This window comes from Hypanus sabinus, chromosome 3 (assembly GCF_030144855.1).
Source record: "Hypanus sabinus isolate sHypSab1 chromosome 3, sHypSab1.hap1, whole genome shotgun sequence".
NCBI lineage: Eukaryota > Metazoa > Chordata > Chondrichthyes > Myliobatiformes > Dasyatidae > Hypanus > Hypanus sabinus.
The window spans coordinates 90,027,482-90,052,371 of record NC_082708.1 but is presented as its reverse complement, the minus strand read 5'-3'; the positions used below and the strand labels follow the sequence as shown (position 1 = coordinate 90,052,371).

The window sequence follows — 24,890 nt, the reverse complement described above, 5'->3', positions numbered from 1 at the left end:
CATGTTGGGACCAACAACACAGGCAGGAAGAGCGATGAGGTCCTGAAGTGTGAGTTTCGGGAACTAGGCAGAAGGCTGAAGAACAGGACCTCAAGGGTGGCGTTCTCAGGATTGTTGCCAGTGTTACGTGACAGTGATGGTAAGAATTGGAGGAGATGGCAGTTGAATGCGTGGCTGAGGATTTTGGACCATTGGGATCTCATCTGGGGAAGGTGGGACCTGTACAGATTGGATGGGTTGCACCTGAACTTGAGGGGGAGCAATATCCTTGCGGGTAGGTTTGCTAGCAGGGTTCGGGAGGGTTTAAACTAATTTGCAAGGGGGATAGGACCCGGAGCGATAGAGCAGTGAAAGAAGTGCATGGAGTAAAGCACATAGAGAGGCTTTGAGGAAAAAGCAGCAGAATAAAGGGTATAAAGGTAGTAAGGTAGAAGGGCTAAAGTGTGTGTACTTCAATGCAAGAAGCATCAGGAACAAAGGTGATGAACTGAGAGCTTGGATACATACATGGAATTATGATGTAGTGGCCATTATAGAGACTTGGCTGGCACCAGGGCAGGAATGGATTCTAAATATTCCTGGATTTCAGTGCTTTAAAAGTGATAGAGAGGGGGGAAAAGGGGAGTATTACTAGTCAGTGATACTATTACAGCTGCAGAAAGGGTGGGTAATGTAGCAGCATCCTCTTTTGAGTCAGTATGGGTGGAAGTCAGGAACAGGAAGGGAGCAGTTACCCTACTGGGGGTATTCTATAGGCCCCCTGGTAGCAGCAGAGATACTGAGGAGCAGATTGGGAGGCAGATTTTGGAAAGGTGCAAAAATAACAGGGTTGTTATCATGGGAGACTTTAACTTCCCTAATATTGAATGGCACTTGATTAGTTCCAAAGGTTTAGATGGGGCAGAGTTTGTTAAGTGTGTCCAGGATGGATTCCTGCCACAGTATGTTGACAGGCCAACTAGGGGGAATGCCATACTAGATCGGGTATTAGGTAATGAACCAGGTCAGGTCACAGATCTCTCAGTGGGTGAGCATCTGGGGGACAATGATCACCACTCACTGACCTTTAGCATTATCATGGAAAAGGATAGAATCAGAAAGGACAGGAACATTTTTAATTGGGGAAGGGCAAATTATGAGGCCATAAGGCTAGAACTTGCGGGTGTGAACTGGGATGATGTTTTTGCAGGGAAATGTACTATGGACATATGGTCGATGTTTAAGGATCTCTTGCAGGATGGTAGGGATAAATTTGTCCCGGTGAGGAAGATAATGAATGGTAGGGTGAAGGAACCATGGGTGATAAGTGAAGTGGAATATCTGGTCAGGTGGAAAAAAGTAGCATACATGAGGTTTAGGAAGCAAGGATCAGATGGGTCTATTGAGGAATATAGGGTAGCAAGAAAGGAGCTTAAGAAGGGGCTGAGAAGAGCAAGAAGGGGACATGAGAAGGCCTTGGCAAGTAGGGTAAAAGAAAACCCCAAGGCATTCTTCAATTATGTGAAGAACAAAGGATGACAGGTAGGACCGATTAGAGATAAAAGTGGGAAGATGTGCCTGGAGGCTGTGGAAGTGAGCGAGGTCCTCAATGAATACTTCTCTTCGGTATTCACCACTGAGAGGGAAATTGATGACGGTGAGGACAATATGAATGAGGTTGATGTTCTGGAGCATGTTGATATTAAGGGAGAGGAGGTGTTGGAGTTGTTAAAATACTTTAGGATGGATAAGTCCCTGGGGCCTGACGGAATATTCCCCAGGCTGCTCCATGAGGCAAGGGAAGAGATTGCTGAACCTCTAGCTAGGATCTTTATGTCTTCGTTATCCACGGGAATGGTACCGGAGGATTGGAGGGAGGCAAATGTTGTCCCCTTGTTCAAAAAAGGTAGTAGTGATAGTCCAGCTAATTATAGACCAGTGAGCCTTATGTCTGTGGTGGGAAAACTGGTGGAAAAGATTCTTAGAGATAGGATCTATTTGCATTTAGAGAATCATGATCTGATCAGGGACAGTCAGTATGGCTTTGTGAAGGGCAGATTGTACCTAACAAGCCTGACAGAGTTCTTTGAGGAGATGACCAGGCATATAGATGAGGGTAGTGCAGTGGATGTGATCTACATGGATTTTAGTAAGGCATTTGACAAGGTTCCACACGGTAGGCTTATTCAAAAAATCAATAGGCATGGGATCCAGGGAAGTTTGGCCAGGTGGATTCAGAATTGGCTTGCCTGCAGAAGGCAGAGGGTCATGGTGGAGGGAGTACATTCAGATTGGAGGGTTGTGACTAGTGGTGTCCCACAAGGATCTGTTCTGGGACCTCTACTTTTTGTGATTTTTATTAACGACTTGGATGTGGGGGTAGAAGGGTGGGTTGGCAAGTTTGCAGATGACACAAAGGTTGGTGGTGTTGTAGATAGTGTAGAGGATTGTAGAAGATTGCAGAGAGACATTGATAGGATGTAGAAGTGGGCTGAGAAGTGGCAGATGGAGTTCAACCCAGAGAAATGTGAGGTGGTACACTTTGGAAGGACAAACTCCAAGGCAGAGTACAAAGTAAATGGCAGGATACTTGGGTGTGTGGAGGAGCAGAGGGATCTGGGGGTACATGTCCACAGATCCCTGAAAGTTGCCTCACAGGTAGATAGGGTAGTTAAGAAAGCTTATGGGGTGTTAGCTTTCATAAGTCGAGGGATAGAGTTTAAGAGATACGATGTAATGATGCAGCTCTATAAAACTTTAGTTAGGCCACACTTGGAGTACTGTGTCCAGTTCTGGTTCCTCACTATAGGAAGGATGTGGAAGCACTGGAAAGGGTACAGAGGAGATTTACCAGGATGCTGCCTGGTTTCGAGAGTATGGATTATGATCAGAGATTAAGGGAGCTAAGGCTTTACTCTTTGGAGAGAAGGAGGCTGAGAGGAGACATGATAGAGGTGTACAAGATATTAAGAGGAATAGACAGAGTGGACAGCCAGCACCTCTTCCCCAGGGTACCACTGCTCAGTACAAGAGGTCATGGCTTTAAGGTAAGGGGAGGGAAGTTCAAGGGGGATATTGGAGGAAGGTTTTTTACTCAGAGTGTGGTTGGTGCATAGATTGCACTGCCTGAGTCAGTGGTGGAGGCAGATACACTAGTGAAGTTTAAGAGACTATTAGACAGGTATATGGAGGAATTTAATATAGGGGGTTATATGGGAGGCAGGGTTTGAGGGTTGGCACAACATTGTGGGCTGAAGGGCCTGTAATGTGCTGTACTATTCTATGTTCTATGATACCTTTGATGCCAAGTCCAGTCAGGAACCTATCAATCTCTGCCTTAAATACACCCAATGACCTGGTAAAACCCATTTCTAGCTCTAATCTACTTGAATTCCTGTTACCAATATTTTTTTCTACAAATTGGTTTTTGGTTAATACTTTTTGCATGAGTAGGCTTACTTTTTTATTATTATCACTGGGTTGCAATGTGTCACTTCTAATCATCCAATGCACCACTTTTGGCGCATGCACTGTAGGTTGGCCATCCCTGATCTAGATTGTTGCTATAGAAGACAAACTACTACGGACCCAGCACCGATCTGTGTGGCATACCACTAGTCACAAGCAACCATCTACTACCACACTCTGGTTTGTCCCATAAAGCCAGAGTCTAATACAATTTATTACCTCATCTTGAATGCCAAGCGACTGACCTACTCGACAACTTCCCATGCGGGACCTTGTCAAATGCCTTGCTAAAGTCCATGTAGACAACATCCACTCCCTGCCTTCATTTTCTTTCCTGGTAACTTCCTTGAAAAATGCGGTAAGATTAGTTAGGCATGGCCTACCATGCACAAAGCCACACTGATTATTCATCATCCATGTCTCCAAATACTTATATATCTAGTTTCTTAGAACATCTTCCAATCATTTTCCCACAACTCACTGGTCTATAATTTCTTGATTTATGTTTAGAATTTTTTTAAAAATAGCAGAACAACATTGGCTATCCTTCAATCCTCTGTTACCTCTCCTGTTGCAGAGGATGTTTTAAATATCTCTGCCAGGGCCTCAGTACTTTCTGCACTTGTCATCTGTCGGGTCTGAGGGAGCACATTGTCAGTCCCCGGAGATGTATCTATCACTGATTTGCCTCAGGGTAGCCAACACCTCCTCCACTGTAATCTATACAGGGTCCATGAAATTGATGCTGCTTTACCTCACTTCCATAGACTCTGTCCACTTCTTGATTAAACACAGATGGAAAAATATTATTTAAGGTCTCTGTCATCTGCTTTGGCTCCATACATGGATTAACATTCTGATCTGCCAGAGAACCAATTTTGTCCCTGCAATCCTTTTGCTCTTAACATATCTGTAGAATCCCATAAGATTTTCCTCCACCTTGTCTGCTGGAGCAACTTCATGCCTTCTTTTAGCCCTCCTGATTTCTTTCTGAAGTGTTTTCTTGCATTTTCTGTACTCCATATACACCTCATTCATTCTTACCTGTCTATACTTGCTGTGCAACCTCTTTTTTGTCTTAGCCAGGGCCTCAATATCTCTTGAAAACCAAACTACACTCATTAACCTTACCTTTTATTCTGACAGACACATACAAGCTAAGTACACTCAAAGTTTCGTTTTTGAAGGCCTCCCACTTACCAAGTACATCTTTACCAGAAAACAGACTGCCCCAATCCACATTTGCTGGATCATTTCTGATGCCATCAAAATCGGCTTTTCTCCAATGTAGCATCTCAACCCATGGACCAGACCTATCTTTTTGCATAATTACTTTAAAACTAATGGTATTGTGGTCAGTGGATGGAAAGTGTCCCCTCCACAAACTTTTGTCATCTGCCCTGTCTCATTTCCTAATAGCAGATCAAGTATCTGATGAGACTTGTGCGTACTGATGAAGGAAACTTTCCTGAACACATTTGATAAACTCTATCCCATCTAGTCCTTTGACAAGTATGGAAGTTCCAATCAATATGCGGGAAGTTAAAATCTCCTATGATAACAGCCTTAATTTTCTTGCTTAATCGTCTTCCTTAATAGTCTGCTACCTCTCTGTAAATTTGTTCCTCTAAATCTCTAGGACTGTTGGGTGGTCTGCAATTTAGTGCCATTAATGTGATCATATCTTTTGTATTGCTCAGTTCCGACCAAAACCGAGTGAGGTTCTCACAGAACCTTACTAGACAAGTTGTCCAGTCTGTCCTGATGGAGTACTGCCGTGATATTTTCCCTAATTAGCTCCCTCCTCCTTTAATCCCTTCCACTCTGTCACGTCTAAAACAATGGAACTCCGGAACTGAGCTGCCAGACCTGCCCCTCCTGCAACCACCTCTCACTAATGGCCACAATGTCATGATCCACACCCTGAGCTCACCCACCTTTCCTACAACACTTCTTACATTGAAATATACACAGCTCAGGACACTAGTCACAGCATGCTCAACCTTTTGATTCCTGACTTTGTCTGAGGTCTTTCTTCACTAACTTCTCCACTAATAATCTCCATGATTCCCACATGGCCCACAACCTCTGGCTGTCCACCCTCTCACTTGAGAATGCTAAGGACTTGATCCGAGATGTTCTGAACCCTGGCCATAGGAGGCAACATACCATCTGGGAATCTCATTCTCACCCACAGAACTTCTGTTCTGTTCCGCTTATCAACAAATCCCCTATCACCACAGCTCACCTATTCACCCCCATTCCCCACCTTCCTTGCTGAGTAAAAGTCAGTGTTCAGAAGGCAGATCAGGAATCTATATTGCATACAGAAGTGAATGTATACACATACAGAAGTGGCAACTCATTGTTAAACCAGGAATGAATTATTGCACTACTAAGAAAGGATATCCAGGATTGCTTCTCAACTGTCAATAAAGGTGGAGCGTAGGAACAAAAAGGATGTTTCACATTACTGGGGACATATTTCAAACTACTCAACAGACAACATGAGACAGATGAACAAATATGTAGGCAAACAGCAGGCAGATGGAATGAAACAATAGGGTAATCATACATGAGTTTTTAATCTCTTATATATTAACTGGGCTTGCCTATCTGTAGAAGGCTCAAAGGGGGTAGAATTTTCCATGAAAACCTTCTTACACAGACGAACACACTCTTTCTTGGAGAGTGTACCTGATCAAGTGGGGGCAGCACTTTGGAGGTCGTAACCACAGAACATAGAAGACATTACAGGCGGACCCTCTGGTCTATGACGTGCATGCCAAGCATGATGCCAAATTAAATTAATCTCTTCTGCCTGCACATGATTCATATCTATCCATTCCCTATATATTCACGTACTTACTTACCTAAAAGACTCTTATTTATTTGTTTGTTTGTTTATTTATTTATTTATTTATTTATTAAATTTTAGAAATTACAAAGAATAAATGTAATAGTAAAATAGTAAGAAAGATAATATAAACCCTCCCCCCCCCCCTTAACCCTTATCTAAAGAAAAAAAAAAGAAAGAAGAGAAAGATTGCCTGGATATCAGAGGATCCCCACATGCTCCATGGAGTTCAAAATAATTTTGATATTTATTTTGTACTTTCCCCAATTACTATAATTTTATCTTCAAAGGACCTAAGTATTTATTCCTATCTTTTGTAAGTATGGGAAACAAATTTTCAAAAATATATCATATTCATTTCTTAAATTATACGTAATTTTTTCAAATGGAATACAACTATGTATTTCATTATTCCAACGATCCAGAGTTAAATATAAATCAGATTTCCAACTAACTGCGATAACTTTTTTGGCTACTGCCAATGCAATTTTTATACATTTTTTCTGTTACTTGTTCAATTTAAGTTTCGGTATTGTCCCTTCAATGTCTCCTAATAAAAATAATAGTGGACTATGTGGGAGTTGTACTCCAGTAATTTGTTCCAGTAAAAGTCTTAAATTTATCCAAAATGGTTGAATTTTAAAACAAGACCAAGTAGAATGTAAAAAGGTACCAATTTCTTGATTACATCGAAAACATTGGTCAGACATATTTGAATTTAATCTATTTATTTTCTGTGGTGTTATATATAATTGATGTAAAAAATTATATTGTATTAATCTAAGTCAAACATTTATTGTATTTCTCATACTATCAAAACATAATCTTGACCAGTTTTTCCCATCAATTTTAACATTCAAATCAGATTCCCATTTTTGTCTTGATTTATGAATTCCTAATTTAATTATTTGTTTTTGAATCAAATTATACATACAAGATGTAAATTTTTTAATTCTCCTAAAAGACTCTTGAGCATTTTGCTTGTACTTTCTTCCACTATCACAATCTCACAGTGTGTTTTAGGCACTTTGAACCTGTTCATCACATTCCCCTTCTCACCCTCTAGTATTTGACAGTACAACCCCATGAGACAGAGTCCGGCCATCTGCCCTATCTACGCCTCTCATAATTTTATCAACTTTGATCAGGTTTCCCTTTAGCCTCTAATGCATGAAAGAAAACAACCCAAGTTTGTGCAGCTTCCCCTTATAGCTCATACTCTCTCATTCCGGCACACATCCTGACTTCCTAAGACATATTTTATGCCCTCGTGATGCAGGCCAGGTGAAGTTGCATACTTTACTAAATTTGGACTTGGACTCCAAGAATACTCTGTACATCAATGCTGTTAGGGGTCCTGCCTTTAACTGGGCACTTTTTCCTTAGTTTGAGATCCCAGAATGCAAAACCTCACATTTAGAAACATAAAAACATAGAAAACCTACAACACAATACAGGCCCTTCGGCCCACGAGGTTGTGCTGAACATGTTCCTACCTTAGAAATTACTAGGGTTACCCAGAGCCTTCTATTTTACTAAGCTCCATGCACCTATCTAAAAGTCTCTTAAAAGATCCTATCCTATCCACTTCCACCATTGTTGCCGGCAACCTATTCCACACACTCACCACTCTCTGAGTAAAAAACTTACCCCTGACATCTCTTCTGTACCTGCTCCCCAGCTCCTTAAACCTGCGTCCTCTTGTGGCAACCATTTCAGCCCTGGGAGAAAGCCTCTGACTATCCACATGATCAGTGCTTCTCATCATCCCGTACACCTCTATCAGGTCACCTCTCATCCTTCTTGGCTCCAAGGAGAAAAGGCCGAGTTCACTCAACCTATTCTCATGAGGCATGCTCCCCAATCCAGACATCCTTATAAATCTCCTCTGCATCCGTTCTATGGCTTCCAAATCCTTCCTGTAGTGAGGCGACGAGAACTAAGCACAGTACTCCAAGTGGGGTCTGACCAGGGTCATATATAGCTGCAACATTACCTCTCGGCTCCTAAATTCAATTCCATGATTGATGAAGGCCAATACACCGTACTCCTTCTTAACCACAGAGTCAATCTGTGCAGCTGCTTTGAGAGTTCCATGGACTCGAACCCCAAGATCTCTCTGATCCTCCACACTGTCAAAAGTCTTACCATTAATACTATATTCTGCCATCATATTTGACCTACCAAAATGAACCACTTCACACTTATCTGGGTTGAACTCCATCTGCCACTTCTCAGCCCAGTTTTGCACCCTATCAATGTCCCGCTGTAACCTCTGACAGCCCTCTACACTATCCACAACACCTCCAATCTTCGTGTTATCAGCAAACCTACTAACTCTCTACTTACTCGTCCAGGCCATTTATAAAATCACAAAGAGTAAAGGTCCCAGAACAAATCCCTGAGGCACTCCACTGGTGACTGACCTCCATGCAGAATATGACCCATCTAGAACCATTTTTTGCCTTCTGTGGGTAAGCCAGTTCTGGGTCCACAAAGCAATGTCCCCTTGCCTCCTTACTTTCTCAAAAAGTCTTGCATGGGGTACCCTATCAAATGCCTTGCTGAAATCCATATATACTACATCTACTGCTCTTCCTTCATCAATATGTTTAGTCACATCCTCAAAAAATTCAATCAGGCTCATAAGGCAAGAACTGCCCTTTACAAAGCCATGCTGACTACTCCTAATCATATTATACCTGTCCAAATGTTCATAAATCCTGCCTCTCAGGATCTTCTCTATCAACTTACCAACCACTAAAGTAAGACTCACTGGTCTATAATTTCCTGGGCTATCTCTACTCCCTTTCTTGAATAAAGGATCAACTACCGCAACCCTGCAATCCTCCGGAACCTCTCCTGCCCCCATTGATGATGCAAAGATCATCACCAAAGGCTCAGCAATCTCCTCTCTCGCCTCCCACAGTAGTCTGGTCCCAGCAACTTATCCAACTTGATGTTTTCCAAAAGCTCCAGCACATCCCCTTTCTTAATATCTACATGCTCAAGCTTTTCAGTCTGCTGCAAGTCGTCACTACAATCACTAAGATCCTTTTCCATAGTGAATACTGAAGTATTCATTAAGTACCTCTGCTATTTCCTCTGGTTCCATACACACTTTCCCATTGTCACACAATATCTCCTGTTCTTCCACGTCTTATCCTTTGTCCAGACTAAACTCCATTTCTCTGCCCATAATTGTAACTGATCCCATATCCTGCAATATTCTTTGCTGTCTTTCTCCTTTTTTGTGTCATCTGCAAAAGTACTAATTAACCCACCTAAATTACTATGCAAATGTTTTAGGCACCCTAGCTGTATATATGAGCTGCAGACTTTTGCACAGTACTCTACATGTTTGTCAAAATCATTTATATACATCATAAGTAATAGGCCCAGCACTGCTCACAGACAGACAGCCTTCTACCACTCCACTCTGTCTCCTCCAGCAATCTAATTCTGAATCCTAGCTATCAAGTCACTGTGGATACTATGTTTCTTAATGTTCCTGATCAAATTACCACGAGGAACCTTGTTAAATGATTTACTGAAGTCCATATAGGTGACATCCACTGCCCTACCCTCATCAGATATCTTGGTCACCTCCTCAAAAAAAATAGTGTTTAACAAAGAATTATTTGTAAAGCATGACCTACCCCACAAAAAGCCATGATGAGTATCTCTTGTTCCTCCGAATGTACATTTCTCTTTCCCCTAAGAATCCTCCCCAAGACCTTCCCTACCATCGATGCGAGGTTCACTGGCCTATAATTTCCTGGATTATCTCTATTTCCCATTTTAAACAAAGGAATAACATTGGCTTCTCTCCGGTCCTCTGGAACCACACCAGGGGCTATAGAAGATACAAAGATATTCACTAAAGCTCCAGAAATCTTCTTTCCTTGTCTCTCTCAATAACCTTAAAATAGATTCTATCAAGTCCTGTGGATTTTTCCACCTTAATGTTCTTCAAGAAGACACAACCCATCTGCTCCTTGATCTTAAACTACCTAGCATATCAGAACACCTCTCACTAACCTCACTATCCTCTGGGGAAAGGAACATTTCATTAAAACAAGACTGAACCTGCCAAATTTATATAGGGAACATCTATTTCTGTTACATCTTTGCCCTGTGGGAAGCATTCAAAGGAAAATTGACAACAGTCCAGAACCAATATATTCTTGTAAGGTAGGAGCAAAATAAGGTTTATTACCACTGAAATATCATGAAATTTGTTCTTTTGTGGCAGCAATACAGTGAAAGATAAATAACTTGCAATAAAATAAATAAATAGTGCAAAAAAGGAACAGAGAGGTAATGTTCATGGGTTTGTGGACTGTTCAGAAATCTGATGGTGGTGGTGAAGAAGCTGTTCCTAAAATCTTGAGAGTGCATCTTCAAGCTCCTATAACTCCTCCCTGATGATAGTAATGCTAACTCTCCCTTATGATAGTAATAATAACTCTCCCTAATGATATTAATAGTAAATCTCCCTGATGTTAGTAATGATAACTCTCCCTGATGATAGTAATGGTTACTCTTTCTGATGAGAGTAATGATAACTGCTCCCGAATTATAGTAATGTGAAGATGGTGTGTTGCAGAGCCATAGAAAACTACAGCATAGAATCATGTCCCTTGACCCATCCAGTCCCTGCCAAACCATTTAAGCTGCCTAAATCCAGAAACCCACACCCAACCCTCCCATCATCCAACCTTCTCTCAAATGTTGAAGTCTGAATCACATCCATCACTTGCACTGGCAGCACATCCCACACTCTCACCAGCCTTGCAGTGAACTAGTTTCTCCTCACGTTCTCATTTCACTTTAACCTTTGACCTCTAGTTGTAGCCTCACCTAACCTCAGTGGAAAAAGCTTCTTTGCATTTACCCTATTTATACCCCTCCTAATTTTATATGTCTCTATCAAATCATCGCTCAATTATTTATGTTCTCGGGAATAAAGTTCAAATTTATTCAATCTTTCCTTATAACTCAGGCCCTCCAGTCCTGGTAACGTCCTTGTAAATTTTTGCTGTTCTCTTTCAGTCTTATTTTCATCTTTTATGTTGTGGGTGACCAAAATTGCACGCAATACTCCAAATTAGGCCTTCAACATAACATCCCTACTCAGTACCTTGATCTATGAAAACCAATGTGCCAAGAGCTTTCTTAATGACTCTATCCACCTGTGACACAATTTTCAATGAATAATGCATCTGTATTTACAGATCCCTTTGTTCTATCGCACTCTTCAGTGCGCTACCACTCACTGTGAAAGACCTACCCTGGCTGGTCCTCCCTAAATGCAACACCTCACACTTGTCTGCAGCAAATGCCATCTGCCATTTTTCAGCCCAATTTTCCAGCTGGTTCAGATCCTGCTGTCCACTACACCCCAATCTTGGTATCATTTGCAAAGTTGCTGATCCAGATCATTGATATAGATGATAAACAACAATGGACCCAGCACCAATTCCTGTGGCACTCCACTAGTTACAGGCCTCCAGTCAGCTACCACTCTCTGGCTTCTCCTGCTTAGCCAATATCTAAATCAGTTTATTACCACTTCTTGAATGCCGAGCGACTGAACCTTCTTGACCAACCTCCCATGCAGAACCTTGTTAAATGCCTTGCTGAAGTTCATAAGACCATAAGACAAAGGAGCAGAAGTTGGCAATTCGGCCCATCAAGTCTGCTCTGCCACTTCATCATGAGCTGATCCAATCTCCCCTTTAGTCCCATTCCCCCACCTTCTCACCATAACCTTTGATGCCCTGACTACTCAGATACCTATCAATCTCTGCCTTAAATACACCCAATGACTTGGCCTCCACTGCCGGCTGTGGCAACAAGTTCCATAGATTCACCATCCTCTGGCTAAATTTTTTTTTTCACATCTCTGTTCTGAATGGGCGCCCTGCAATCCTTAAGTCATGTCCTCTCGTACTATGTAGATAAGAGAGATATGTAGATATTATCCACTGTCTTGCCTTCAATCAATTTGCCTAGTAACATCCTTAAAAAAATTTGTAAGATTAGTCAGACATGATCTACTACAAACAAAGCCATGCTGACCATCCCTAATCAATGCCTGTCTATCCAAATGCTCATATCTTGTCTCTTAGAATACCTTCCAATAACCTTCCCACTCTACTGTCTTGGATGGTGAGGGGCCATAATGATGAATATTGCATTCTTGAAGCATCTCCTTTTGAAGATGTCTTCAATTAAGAGAGGCTTGAGCCCTTAATGCAGCTGTCTGAATTGACAACCCCTACAGTCGGTTTTGATCCTGTGCATTGGAAACCAGGCAGTGATGCAACCACTCAGAATGCTCTCTATGGTACATCGGAAGAAATGTGTTAGTCTTTAGTGACATACTAAACTTCCTCAGACTTCTAATGAATTACAGCCATTGTTGTACCTTCTTCACGATTACATCAATATGTTGGGCCCATATAGATCCTTGAAGATGTTGATGCCCAGGATACCAAATACAGGGAGTTGTCAAAGCATGTCAAAGGTTGGATAAAGAGGGAAAAAGAGGCAAAATATTATGTACAGAGTACTAAGGACCAGGGATGCCCATCAGGAGTAAAAAAATGTAGGGATACACATAAAAAAGGAAATTAGGAAGACCAAGAGATATCATGAAATGTCACTGGCAGGTGGAATTACCACAAACCCAAAAGCATTTTGGAAACACAGTGAGACTGATCAAGAAAGAACAGGACCCATAAAGAAAGGACAGAGAAAATTAGTGTGTGTAGTCAGAAGGCACTGGTGAGGTTCTAAATTAATGCACTTCATTGGCATTCATAAATGAAAATGCCTTTGTAATTGGATAACTCATTGAAGGGAAAACTACTTAAATCTCCATCCATAAAGAAGAGGTACTTGATGTTTTTGCAAGATTAAATGTGGATTACACTTATCTTCAGCCTCTGTGGGAGAAAATGGAAAAGATTGCTGGGGTTCTTGCCGAGATTGTTACACCCTCACTGACCACAAGTGAGGTTGCAGATAACTGGAGGGTAAATTCTAAGGGACAGAATTAATAACTAATTGGAATGGCAGGGTTTCCAACATGGTTTTGTCAAGAGCATTTGAACAATTTGATTTAGTTTGTTGAGGTAATAGAATGTGCTAATGAGAGTGGTGCTGTGGATGTGGTTAAGTGGACTGCAGTAAGGCTTTTGACAAGATCCACAGAGAAACTGGTCCAAAAGTTAGAATTCACAAGATCCAGAGCAATTTGGCAAATTGGATCCAAAGTTGGCTTGGCAATAACAGACAGAAAATAATGGTGGAGAGTTGTGATTGGATACCTGCACCTACTGACATTCCACGGGATCAGTGCAGGGGCACTTATTGTTTGAAACATGCATTAATCGTTTGGAGGTAGATATAGGTGACATGATCAGTAAGTTTATAGTTGACACTCAGATTGGTGTAGCTGTTAACAATGTGGAAGGTAGTGGGGCTACAGAGTGCTATCAATGTTTTGGTGAAATGGGCTGAGAAAATTTGAATCTGGATAAGTGTAACAAGATACATTTTGGGAATACTAATGATTAGAGTATTGAAGAAAAGTGAGACCTTGTGGTGCAAGATCATAGATCCCGAAAAGTGGGAATGCAAGTACATAATGTGATTCAGAAGGAGGTCTTCATTACATCTCTGAGTACAGAAGGTTATGTTCTAACTTTATAAAACTTTGGGGAGTCAGCTGGAGACGCTCATGGAGTGAGTACCGTTTTGGATTCGCTCCATAACCTTTACTTTTTTTAACCTTTGATCACCCTTATTCAGCTTATTTTTACCTATATCGAAAGTTTCTTTATTCTTTTTTTTGGATTTACTGCCAAGAGTTTGTTGTGAACTTTTGAAGATATGCAAACAGAAATGTCTCTCAGGTCTAAGGGACGGGATCCCGGACGTAATCCGAACGGTAACGGAAAAAAGTAGGCTCCAACACAACAAACACAATTAACTTTTGAATTGTTTATGGAGGTTTTGGATGAAAAATTTGCTGAACTAAAACAATTTTTTAAAGAGGATATAAAGGCTTTTCAAGAGTACATGGTTAAGACGGATTCAGTAATTAAACAGCTCTTATTGCGTCTCTGCAAGAAGAAGCTCGGAAGCGAGATTTGACTATTGGAAAACTGCAACAGGATTTAATTTTGACCATTAAGCTGATGGAAGCCCTTAAAGCCAAGAGTGACGATTTTGAGAATCGGTCCAGAAGACAGAACTTACGTATACTTGGTCTTCCAGACGGCATAGAAAAAGATGACCCTTCGAAATATTTTGCTCAACTTTTAAAAGAAGCGTTTCCGATGATTTTCCCGAATAACCCCCCTTTATTGGATCGGGCACATAGAATTCGGCGTCGATCACCGAGTGTTACAGACAAACCTTCGGTGGTAATTGTCCGGTTCCATTATGTACATGACAAAGAACAAGTTATAAGAGCAGCTCGTCGGGTAGGAATGATTAAAATCAAAGATTTTTGCTTCCGCCTGATCGAAGATTTTAGTTCAGATCTTTTAAAAAGAAGGCTTCTTTTTAAACCGTTGATGGCTGAATGTTATGAGAAAAATCTGAAACCTGCGCTTCTATACCCTGCAAAGCTTCGAATTTCTCCGTCGAATGCTCCACGACAGGTTTTCATTTCAACTTCAGAAGCGAGAAAATATCTGGAGGAGAACTTCCCTACTGCTACAGACACTAGTCTTTAATAAATGAATGATTTTGATCGTGTAAGATGGTTCTCGATCTCTTAAACCAGAATTAAAATCTGGTTATTGGTGTAGGTTCATCCTACACTTTATACTCAAGTTAAAGTGTGTTTGCGTCATGTTAATTGTTTTGCCTTATACACTTTAATCATTTAACTACATACTTGTCTATTAATTTTGTTCCTTTGAAGGTATATTTTTAATTCTTTGAAGGTAAATTTTTCCTTGATTAAGATGGTGTTTTTTTGGAAAAGATTTTTGGTTTTGCTTAAGATGGCATTATGTTTATATTTTTCGCGTTTCTTCCGTACAATGCATCGCTTATCTTAGCTTAAATATTTTTTGTTTTGTCTGGGCCAGAGCCCGAGTTATAATTGTTTTTTAGTGATTATATTTTTATTCTTTTTACAACTAACTATACTTAGAAATATGGTTTTTATTATAGCGATTTTATTTTTAAAGTTGGGGTGATTCTTTTATATATATCCTTTTTATATGGAGTGTTCTTCAGCTGACATGGGGGTAGGATTAGTCTTACTTTTTCTCTTTTTAAGTCATATTTTGGCTTTTTCTCTTTTTCTCGGGGGGTGGGGGGATGGTCTGTTTTCTAACTCTATTTTTTTTGTACCAGTTTGTGTTAGTTTTTTTATTCGGGCTGTTTTTGAACTTCAAATATGTCTGTGTTGTCGTCACTTCCGGGTTTTCTCACTACTTTTGTTCCTCTTCCGGGTGCATGAGTTTATAAGTTGGTTAACCCTTTCTATACCAAAGGGTTGATTTTAGAATTATGGCTCAGACCATTAATTTTGTGTCTTGGAATACTAATGGTTTAAATCATCCAATTAAACGAAAGAAGATTTTCAAAGTATTCCAAAGACTTAATGCTCATATCATTTTTGTACAAGAAACTCATGTGAGGAGGGAGGACAAATTTTGTTTTTTTAGATTTTGGCGGGGTCAACAGTTTCACGCAAATTCGAATGCTAAAGTAAAAGGAGTTTCAATTTTTATTGACTCCTCTATTTCATTTGTTCAACATGATATTTTTTCGGATCCGAATGGCAGATTTTTGTTAATTACGGGTTTACTTTGTAATAAAAAGGTTGCTTTGGTTAATGTTTATGCTCCAAATGTGGATTGTCCTGACTTTTTTAAGTCTTTATTTACTTCTTTACCCAATCTAAACGAATATAAGTTAATAATGGGTGGTGACTTTAATTGTTGTTTAAATCCTCTGATGGATAAATCTTTATCTATTCAGACTTTACCTAATAAGTCGGCCACTTGTATTAACTCTTTTTTGACTGACAATGGAGTTTTTGATATTTGGAGATTCCGGTATCCTAAAGACAAAGAGTTTTCTTTTTTCTCACATGTTTATCACTCTTATTCAAGAATTGATTATTTTTTTGTAGACTCTTGTTTTATTCCATTGGTAATCGGGTGTAACTATGATATTATAGCTATCTCTGATCATGCTCCGTTATTACTTTCTATGAAATTTACGGATACAGCTTCTAATGCTAGACAATGGCGATTTGACTCTACCTTGTTGCAAGACTCTGACTTTATAAAATTTATGGAGGAGCAGATCGACTTCTTCTTCTCAACTAATTCTACAGATGATATTTCCTGCGGAACACTTTGGGACACTTTTAAAGCTTATATACGTGGACAGATTATTTCTTATTCTGCTGGTTTGAGGAAATGTATCAAGATGGAAACTCTTTTATTGGTTGATAAAATTAAAGAGATTGATAAGAAATATTCGATTGCTCCTAGTAAGGAGCTTTACAAACAAAGGGTTGAACTTCAAATGGAACATAGTTTATTACTTACATCCTCGATTGAAAATCAATTAATGAAAACTAAATCTGATTTTTATATACATAGTGATAAATCTGGTAAACTGTTAGCTAGTCAATTGAAGAATGCTCTGGTTAAACGTCAAGTCACTAAGATTGGTCAGCAGAATGGGAATCTGACAGTTAATCATGATGAGATAAATAAGGCATTTCAAGATTTCTATACCTCCCTGTATCAATCTGAATTTCCTCAAGATTATAATACCATGTCTGATTTTCTTGGAAAATTAAATTTTCCAAAGTTATCATCTGATGATCTTTTGATATTGGATACTCCTATTATGGATGTAGAAATTAAGGGGGCTATTTCCTCAATGAATTCTGGGAAAGCACCGGGTCCAGATGGTTATAAAGTTGAATTTTTTAAATTTTTTTCTGCTACTCTTTCCCCTTGGTTAGGTAAGGTTTTTGAGGAGGCCATTAGATTAGGGAATTTGCCACAATCTTTTTATAGAGCTTCCATTTCTCTAATATTGAAGAAAGATAAAGACCCTACTAATTGTGCTTCTTATAGACCTATATCTTTATTGAATGTAGACTCCAAGATTTTTTCTAAGTTACTGGCATCTAGATTGGAGAAGGTATTACCCAAAATTATTTCAGATGATCAAACTGGCTTTATTAAAAATCGTTATTCTTTTTTTAACATTAGGAGATTGTTGAATATTGTTTATACTCCCTCACATGATACTTCAGAATGCATGATTTCATTAGATGCGGAGAAAGCATTTGACAGAGTTGAATGGCCTTACTTATTTAATGTGTTGGAGAAGTTTAATTTTAGTCCGATATTTATATCATGGATTAAATTGATTTATCATACTCCAGTAGCCTCAGTGGTTACCAATAATCAAAGATCTCCCTTTTTTCGCCTATTTCGGGGCACTAGACAGGGATGTCCTCTTAGTCCATTACTATTTAACATTGCCTTAGAACCTTTGGCAATTGCCATCAGACAATCACAGGATATTTTGGGTATTAATCGTGGGACAGATATTCATAAGTTATCTTTGTATGCAGATGATTTATTATTATTCATTTCTAACCCGGAGAAATCCATTCCAGCAGTTTTATCATTATTGGCTCAATTTAGTGAGTTTTCTGGGTATAAGTTAAATCTTAATAAAAGTGAATTGTTTCCATTGAATAAACGGGTCCCAATTTATGGAAATTTACCCTTTAAATTAGTTAATGACTCTTTTACTTATTTAGGGATCAAAATCACAAAAAACCATAAAGATTTGTTTAGATTTAATTTTTTACCCTTAATTGATCAGATTAAAGGTTTGTTTACTAAGTGGTCACCTTTGTCTCTATCCCTAATAGGTAGGATTAATGCTATTAAGATGGTTATTTTACCTAAGTTTTTATATATTTTTCAAGCGATACCAATTTTTATCCCAAAATCTTTTTTTACTAATGTTGACTCTAAAATTTCTTCATATATATGGCAGTATAAAAATCCCAGGTTAGGTAAAACATATTTACAGAAGACAAAAAAGGAAGGCGGGTTAGCATTACCTAATTTCAGATTTTACTATTGGGCAGTTAATATTAGATATTTGTTATGTTGGTTGAAAGATGGGGGTGGATCTTTTGGCCCTTGTTGGGTGAGTTTAGAAACTAAATCGGTATCAGCTTATGCTTTGGGTTCTATTTTAGGGACTTCTCTCCCTTTTGCTCTTTCTAAATTGCCGAAACGAATTGACAACCCGATAGTTAAAACATACATTGCGTATATGGTTTCAATTTCGGAGATTTTTTGGGTTGACTCAATTCGTTTTAAATAGTCCTATTGTATCTAATTGTTTTTTTCACCCTTCCATTATAGATCAAGCTTATTCAGCTTGGAAAACTAAGGGATTACTAAGATTTTCTGATTTATTTTTAGATAATTGTTTCATGTCTTTTGAACAATTATCCAACAAATATAACTTGCCGAGATTTCATTTTTTTAGATATTTACAGATTAGACATTTTTTAAGTTCTGTACTCTCTACGTTTCCAAATTTTGTGCCTTCAGATACTTTGGAGAGTTTATTTGAATTAGACCCTTTTCAAAAAGGGCTTATTTCAAAACTTTATAATATAATTATGAAGATACGTTCAGAGCCTCTTTATAAGACTAAACAGGATTGGGAAAGAGAGCTTAGTTTTAGTATTTCTAGTGAGAATTGGGATAGAATTCTTCAATTAGTTAATACATCATCGTTATGTGCCAAACATTCATTAATACAATTTAAGGTCATACATAGGGCCCATATGTCCAAGGATAAATTAGCTCATTTTTACTCTCATATAAGTCCTATTTGTGATAGATGTCATTCTGAAATTGCGTCTTTAACTCACATGTTTTGGTCGTGTTCATTTTTGGAGAAATATTGGAAAGATATTTTTGATATTATTTCTGCGGTTTTGAATACTGATTTACAACCTCATCCTATTACCGCAATTTTTGGTTTACCAATGTTAGATTCACTGCATTTATCTTCTTCAGCCCGTCGAATGATTGCATTTCTAACTCTGATGGCTAGAAGATCTATATTGTTGAATTGGAAAGAAATTGATCCTCCCACTGTATTTAATTGGTTCTCTCAAACTATGTTATGTTTAAATTTAGAAAAAATTAGAAGTGGTACTTTTGAGACTTCTATTAAATTTGAAAAGTTATGGAGACCATTTATTCAACATTTTCATATGATGTAATATGACCCTGTGCCAAGTTCATTTGATTTCCCAGTTTTCAGCTTATGTATTTTGAGAGGACCGGAAGTGACGGCATTGATGAATACTTATTTTTGTGAGATATTATAAACAGCCCGTTTTTTTTTTCCTTCTTTTTTGTTTTTTTTTTCTTTTATATTACTTATTAGTTATAGTTATTAGCTAGTTATAGTTATAGCTAGTTCTGCATTATATAAAATTTTTTTTTGTTTTTTTTTCTTTCTTTTTTCTGTTTTTTTTATATTATACATTATGAAATATTTAGATTTACTATGTCCATACATATATCTTATGGCTTATGTCTTGGTAAACTCATTTATATTGTAACTATTATGTATGTTTTTTTTTCATATGTAATGGAATGTCTATGTTGGTAATTTCTTTATCAATATATCATCTGTATTCTGTCCATATTACTAATATTAATAAAAAGATTTAGAAAGAAAGAAAGAAAACTTTGGGCAGCACTCAGCTAGAGTAACAAAAGCTGTTTTGATCATCACATAGTCGGAAGGTTATGATAGCACTGGAGAAAGTCCAGAGGAATCCACTCGAATGTTGTCTTAGTTACATTATAAGGAGAGACTGGAGAAACTAGGTCTGCCCTCCCTGGAGAAAAGGAACTTAAGGGGAAACATTATTGGGTTATATAAAACTGTAAGGAGAATGCATAGAGTAGACTGCAGGAAGTCTTTCCCCTGATCAGAGGTGAATAAACCTAGAAGTTTAGGGGAAGTGCAAAGAAATTTTGAGGGGAGTTGAGGGGTCCTTTCTCAACCAGAGCGCGTACCTGGAATGCACTGCCAAAGACAGTAGCAGAAGCAGGCTCACTTACCTCCTTTAGGAAGTATCTAGAAAAGCTTATGAATTGTCAAGGCATTGAAGGCCATTGAGCAAGTGCTTGATAAAAGGTGGACACTAGTTCATGGCCATGCAGTCTGTTTTGATTCTGTATGACCGTTACATACAGGTATAAGTTAAGGCAAAAGGGTTAAAGAGTTTACTTTTACTTCAATGTACTAATATGATTTCTACATATGGTAGCTGTGTCTTTCACTGTACTTTGGTTGATCCACATAAATGTAAGACTAGGTCTGAGGCTGGGTATCCTGTTGCAAGTTCTTTATCTCCTGTCATTCCAAGTGATTCATCTCCTTTCCACCATCTACAAGGCACAAACAGTGAGGCTTGTTCTCTCCACTTGCTTGAATGAATACAGCACCAAAGCTCTCAAGAAGCTCTACATTATCCAGGACAAAGCAATCGACATGATCAGCTCCTCATCAATCAACATTCATTCCCGTCACCACTAGTGTACAGTAACGGCAACCTGTCACCAGTTAATTGCCCACACTAGTCCAACAGCACTCCCTGAATCTGCTGCATCTATTGCTGAGAAAGAGATTGGCAGTACTGTACAGGAATACAGCCATGTTCAGATTTCTGTTCAAACTGTACAATAGCCTGTCATAAAAATATCAGCTTCACTACTGTGGGAACAATTTCACCAAATAGTCTGCAGTGACTCAAGAATCACCATCACTTTCTCAAAGGCTTTTAGGGATCATCAGTAAACACAGGACTTGCTAGTGATACCCAAATCCTGAAAATGAAATAGAATAAAATGAAGCCATCATTCAAATTTTATCCAAGTGTTTGAATCTGTTAAACCAGTTTAATAACACAAAGGGAATTAAACCATTTATTCTTTCCAGGTGTTTGGAAATTTCTAAAAGCTTGATGTACAGTGCCTTGAAAAAGTATTCAGCCCCTACAACTATTTTCACATCTTATAAATTTAAAATATATTGAAGTAGGATTTTTGAGCGAAGCTACAAAACGTTGTGCATGTCAAGTCAAAAGAAAACTTCCAAAACCTGTCAACAATTTACTAAAAATTAAAAACCAAAATTGTGAGGCTGAAAAAGTATTTATGCCTTTTGTAATTACAATGGTAACTTCTCTCAGGTGCAATATTACTTTGCTAACTCACCCAATTCGTTGATGTAGAAAACTGGATTATCTGTTTTCAATGAACTTTTAAGAATAAATACCCTCTCACTAGGTAAGGCCCAACAGTAGGGTAGATTTTCAACAGACCAAACCAAAATGAAGACTAAAGAGCATTCAAGACGTCAGGGAAATTCTAACAGAGAAACACAAATCTGGCTAAGGGTACAAGACCATCGAAAAGGCACTGAACATACCTCAGATCTCAGGGCAGTCACGAAAAGTGGGAAAAAATACGAAACCTCAGCCTAGGTCAGGCCACCCCTCTACATCTCGTGGCCAGAGCAGTATGGCTCTTGTAAACGAGGCTACTGTGACACCAATGGTCACTCTGAGTGAACTGCAGAAGTCAGTGGCTGCAACTGGAGATGAAGATCATGGCAAAGTGTAACTTAGAAGATACAGTAAAGATATGGAAGAAGGTCTTGTAGACAGGCGAGACTAGATTAGATTTTGGCCTCAACACAAGCAGCATAAATCTAATACAGCACATCAGCCAGGTAACACCAGCCCTACTGTAAAGTATGGTGGAGGTAGCATCATTCTATGGGGATGCTTTTCAGCAGCAGGATTTAACTGGAAATCTGATCAGGATAGATGGGAAGATGAACACTGCTAAATATAGAGAATAAATGGATTAAAATCCTGCTAACCTCTGCCAAAAAGCTTAAACTGGGAAGGGAGTTCATCTTTCAGTGGGAAAATGGCCCAAAGCACACTGATAGAGTTTCAAATGAAGAAGATTGATATCTTTGAGTGGCCCAGTCAGGGTTCTGACCTTAAACTGATCAAACATCTCTACAGAGAGCTCAAGTTTGCTGTCCAACTTTACCCCCAATTAAGCTGGCACAGATTGAGCAATTTTGTGAGGAGGAGGACAATTCTTGCTTTATCACATTGTGCAAAACTAATAAGGACATCCAAAAAGACTATTGGCTGCATTAGCTGTGAGAGGTGGTTCAACTAAGCACTGAGCAAATGGGGATGAATACTTTTGAACTGATAGTTCAGTTTTTCATGCTTTACAATTTTCCCTGATTTTTGTGCTCTACTGTGAAAAAAAGGCACATGTGATTCACAAATAAAAATTATCTGTTAAATTTATCAGAATCTGTGGTTGTAATACTCAATTACATGAACAAGAGGCAGGGGGTTGAATACTTCTACAAGGCACTGCGTATTTTTATTGGAATGTTAGAAAAGTACCATGGACTACAGGGGGATTTACAAGGTTTTGTTGCGTCATGATAAGGGAAAAGTATTTTAAACTTCACAATGGGGAACTACTTTATTTGAAATTAAACAGAAGCAAGACTATTACTCTCTGGTAGAATTTTCTTTTTGGCCGAGTATTATCTGAGTTCAAGAACATCTTTTCCAATTAAAGTCAGCAAACATCGACTGCATAACTTTTCTTAATGCATAGTAAGAACCATCTTGGGAGGTACTAATCAATCAGTTTTATGGACATAAACACTTTAAAGCTCTGAATCATATTTCAGATTACCAGTTGACTTTCCATGGCACAAGACAATGCATCGTAATGCAAGTGGTAAGAATATTTGTTTCAGATAAGCAATATCTGGATCAGGACAATGGTCTCTGGAGACAATAGGAATGTTATGCATTTTATTTGCACTAGCTGAATCATTCATATTCCACAAGCTTGTAATAATATCTAGTTTATTTTAAATATATACTTGGAGGTTCCTTAAACACTTAAAAAAAATAAAACATGATAGGGTAAAATGGGGAACAGACAATATCTGGAAGTGGGTGAGGTTCTGATTCCAATATAATGTGGTTTATTCTAAATAAAGTCTAACAAAAATTCTTCTGCTAAAACATAACATTTAGATTACACTGTCACATAAATTGTCAATTCACTCAAATGCAAATTTTTGTATACAGAATAAATCCAAGGCTTATCTCACATGCTCACACACAAACCTCGTTCAAGAAGGGACCTCCTTCCTCGAAATATTCGTTTTCTTTCTGTTGATTTCTCCCTGTCGTGTATGTTTTTCTCAAGAGATTCACCAACCTATAAAGAAAAACATTTAATTTTAAAATATTCAATGTATTACAACAGATGAGAAGAGATTTGATTTGAGTAATTGCAATTCTTCTGGATTTAATTAGCTGTACCTGATTTACTGAAGTGTTCCAGTTGGTTGAAACACCCTGGCTCATCCTCATCAATGCTTGTAAGTAATCCCCTTGGGACCTGTACATTCCCAAATCCTCTTTTAGAGCTGATATTTCTGCTTGTAGAGCACAAACTTGGCATAGAGTTACTGCTGTTATGTAGGCCAACAAGAAAACTGCAGAAGTAAGGATGAAGGCAGAGCAAATCAAATTTCTGTGTTCTGTGTGGTATTCTTCCCTTTGTTGTAACATCTTCATCCCACTTTTCAACTGCTGCAGCACAATAATCCGTTCAGTTTGGCGAACTTCACAATTATTCACATAGTTGCCATTTGCTTAAAGTTGACTTTCTCTGTAAAGTTTTCAAGTTCTGCAGTTGCACACAATTATACCACTGCACAGTTCGATCTATAATTAAACAATGATTGATCTGCAAGATACTTTCTTCCTAATACAAACTCCACCTCCTTTGAAGACTCCTCCCTTCAAATATAACTTCCCCAATTTGTCCAGCCAATCTTGTGTGTCATTTATTGCCTGCAACACCTTTCTTTCTTGACCATTTTGGAATGATCTTAACCTTTACATACAGTTCGAGTTGACTTTCACCTGTTTTGACATTTGACAGTAGTAAAAACATCTTAAATGCCATTTTTTAGCCAAAATTTGATTACTTTGCCTAAAGTGACCCAAAATGCGCAAAAATGAAAATATTTAAAAATGTTATTCTTTTGCACAGGTGCTACAAGCTTTTGTACATTGAGGCTGTTCTGGGTCAAATTTGACCGGTATCTATTGAAATGGATTTTAGATCTCTGAAACATTAATTAAGGATTAATCACCCATTTATTAATGTCAGATAGGCTATTTATACATTCTAAATAGATCTGTGGTTCAAAATTTGGTATAGACATTTGTTATGAGGGGATTCTTGGGCCGGGTCACGGACCATACTGTGAAGGTATAAAGTATGAACAGGTTGTCTGGGTTAATTGATTGGAGGTGAGAGCTATCTTCATTCTCACTATAACTTGCCATGGAAAATAGGATTTGCCTTTTGTTTTGATGACCCTGCGACTAACAAGC

The 24,890-nt window shown here is 38.5% G+C and overlaps 1 protein-coding gene across 1 annotated transcript in view; it reads right to left on the bottom strand.

The window, feature by feature from the left end:
• Positions 1 to 24,319, bottom strand: part of tnfsf13b (TNF superfamily member 13b) — a 46,214-nt gene extending 21,895 nt beyond the window's left edge. Inside the window, exons 1-2 of the mRNA XM_059963337.1 lie at positions 23,805 to 24,319; positions 23,607 to 23,700 (exon numbers count right to left, since the gene is read on the bottom strand). Coding sequence (XP_059819320.1) covers positions 23,607 to 23,700; positions 23,805 to 24,062 — 352 coding nt within the window. The 5' untranslated portion in view covers positions 24,063 to 24,319. The remainder of the gene's footprint in view (positions 1 to 23,606; positions 23,701 to 23,804) is intronic.
• Positions 24,320 to 24,890: the final 571 nt, after the last annotated feature.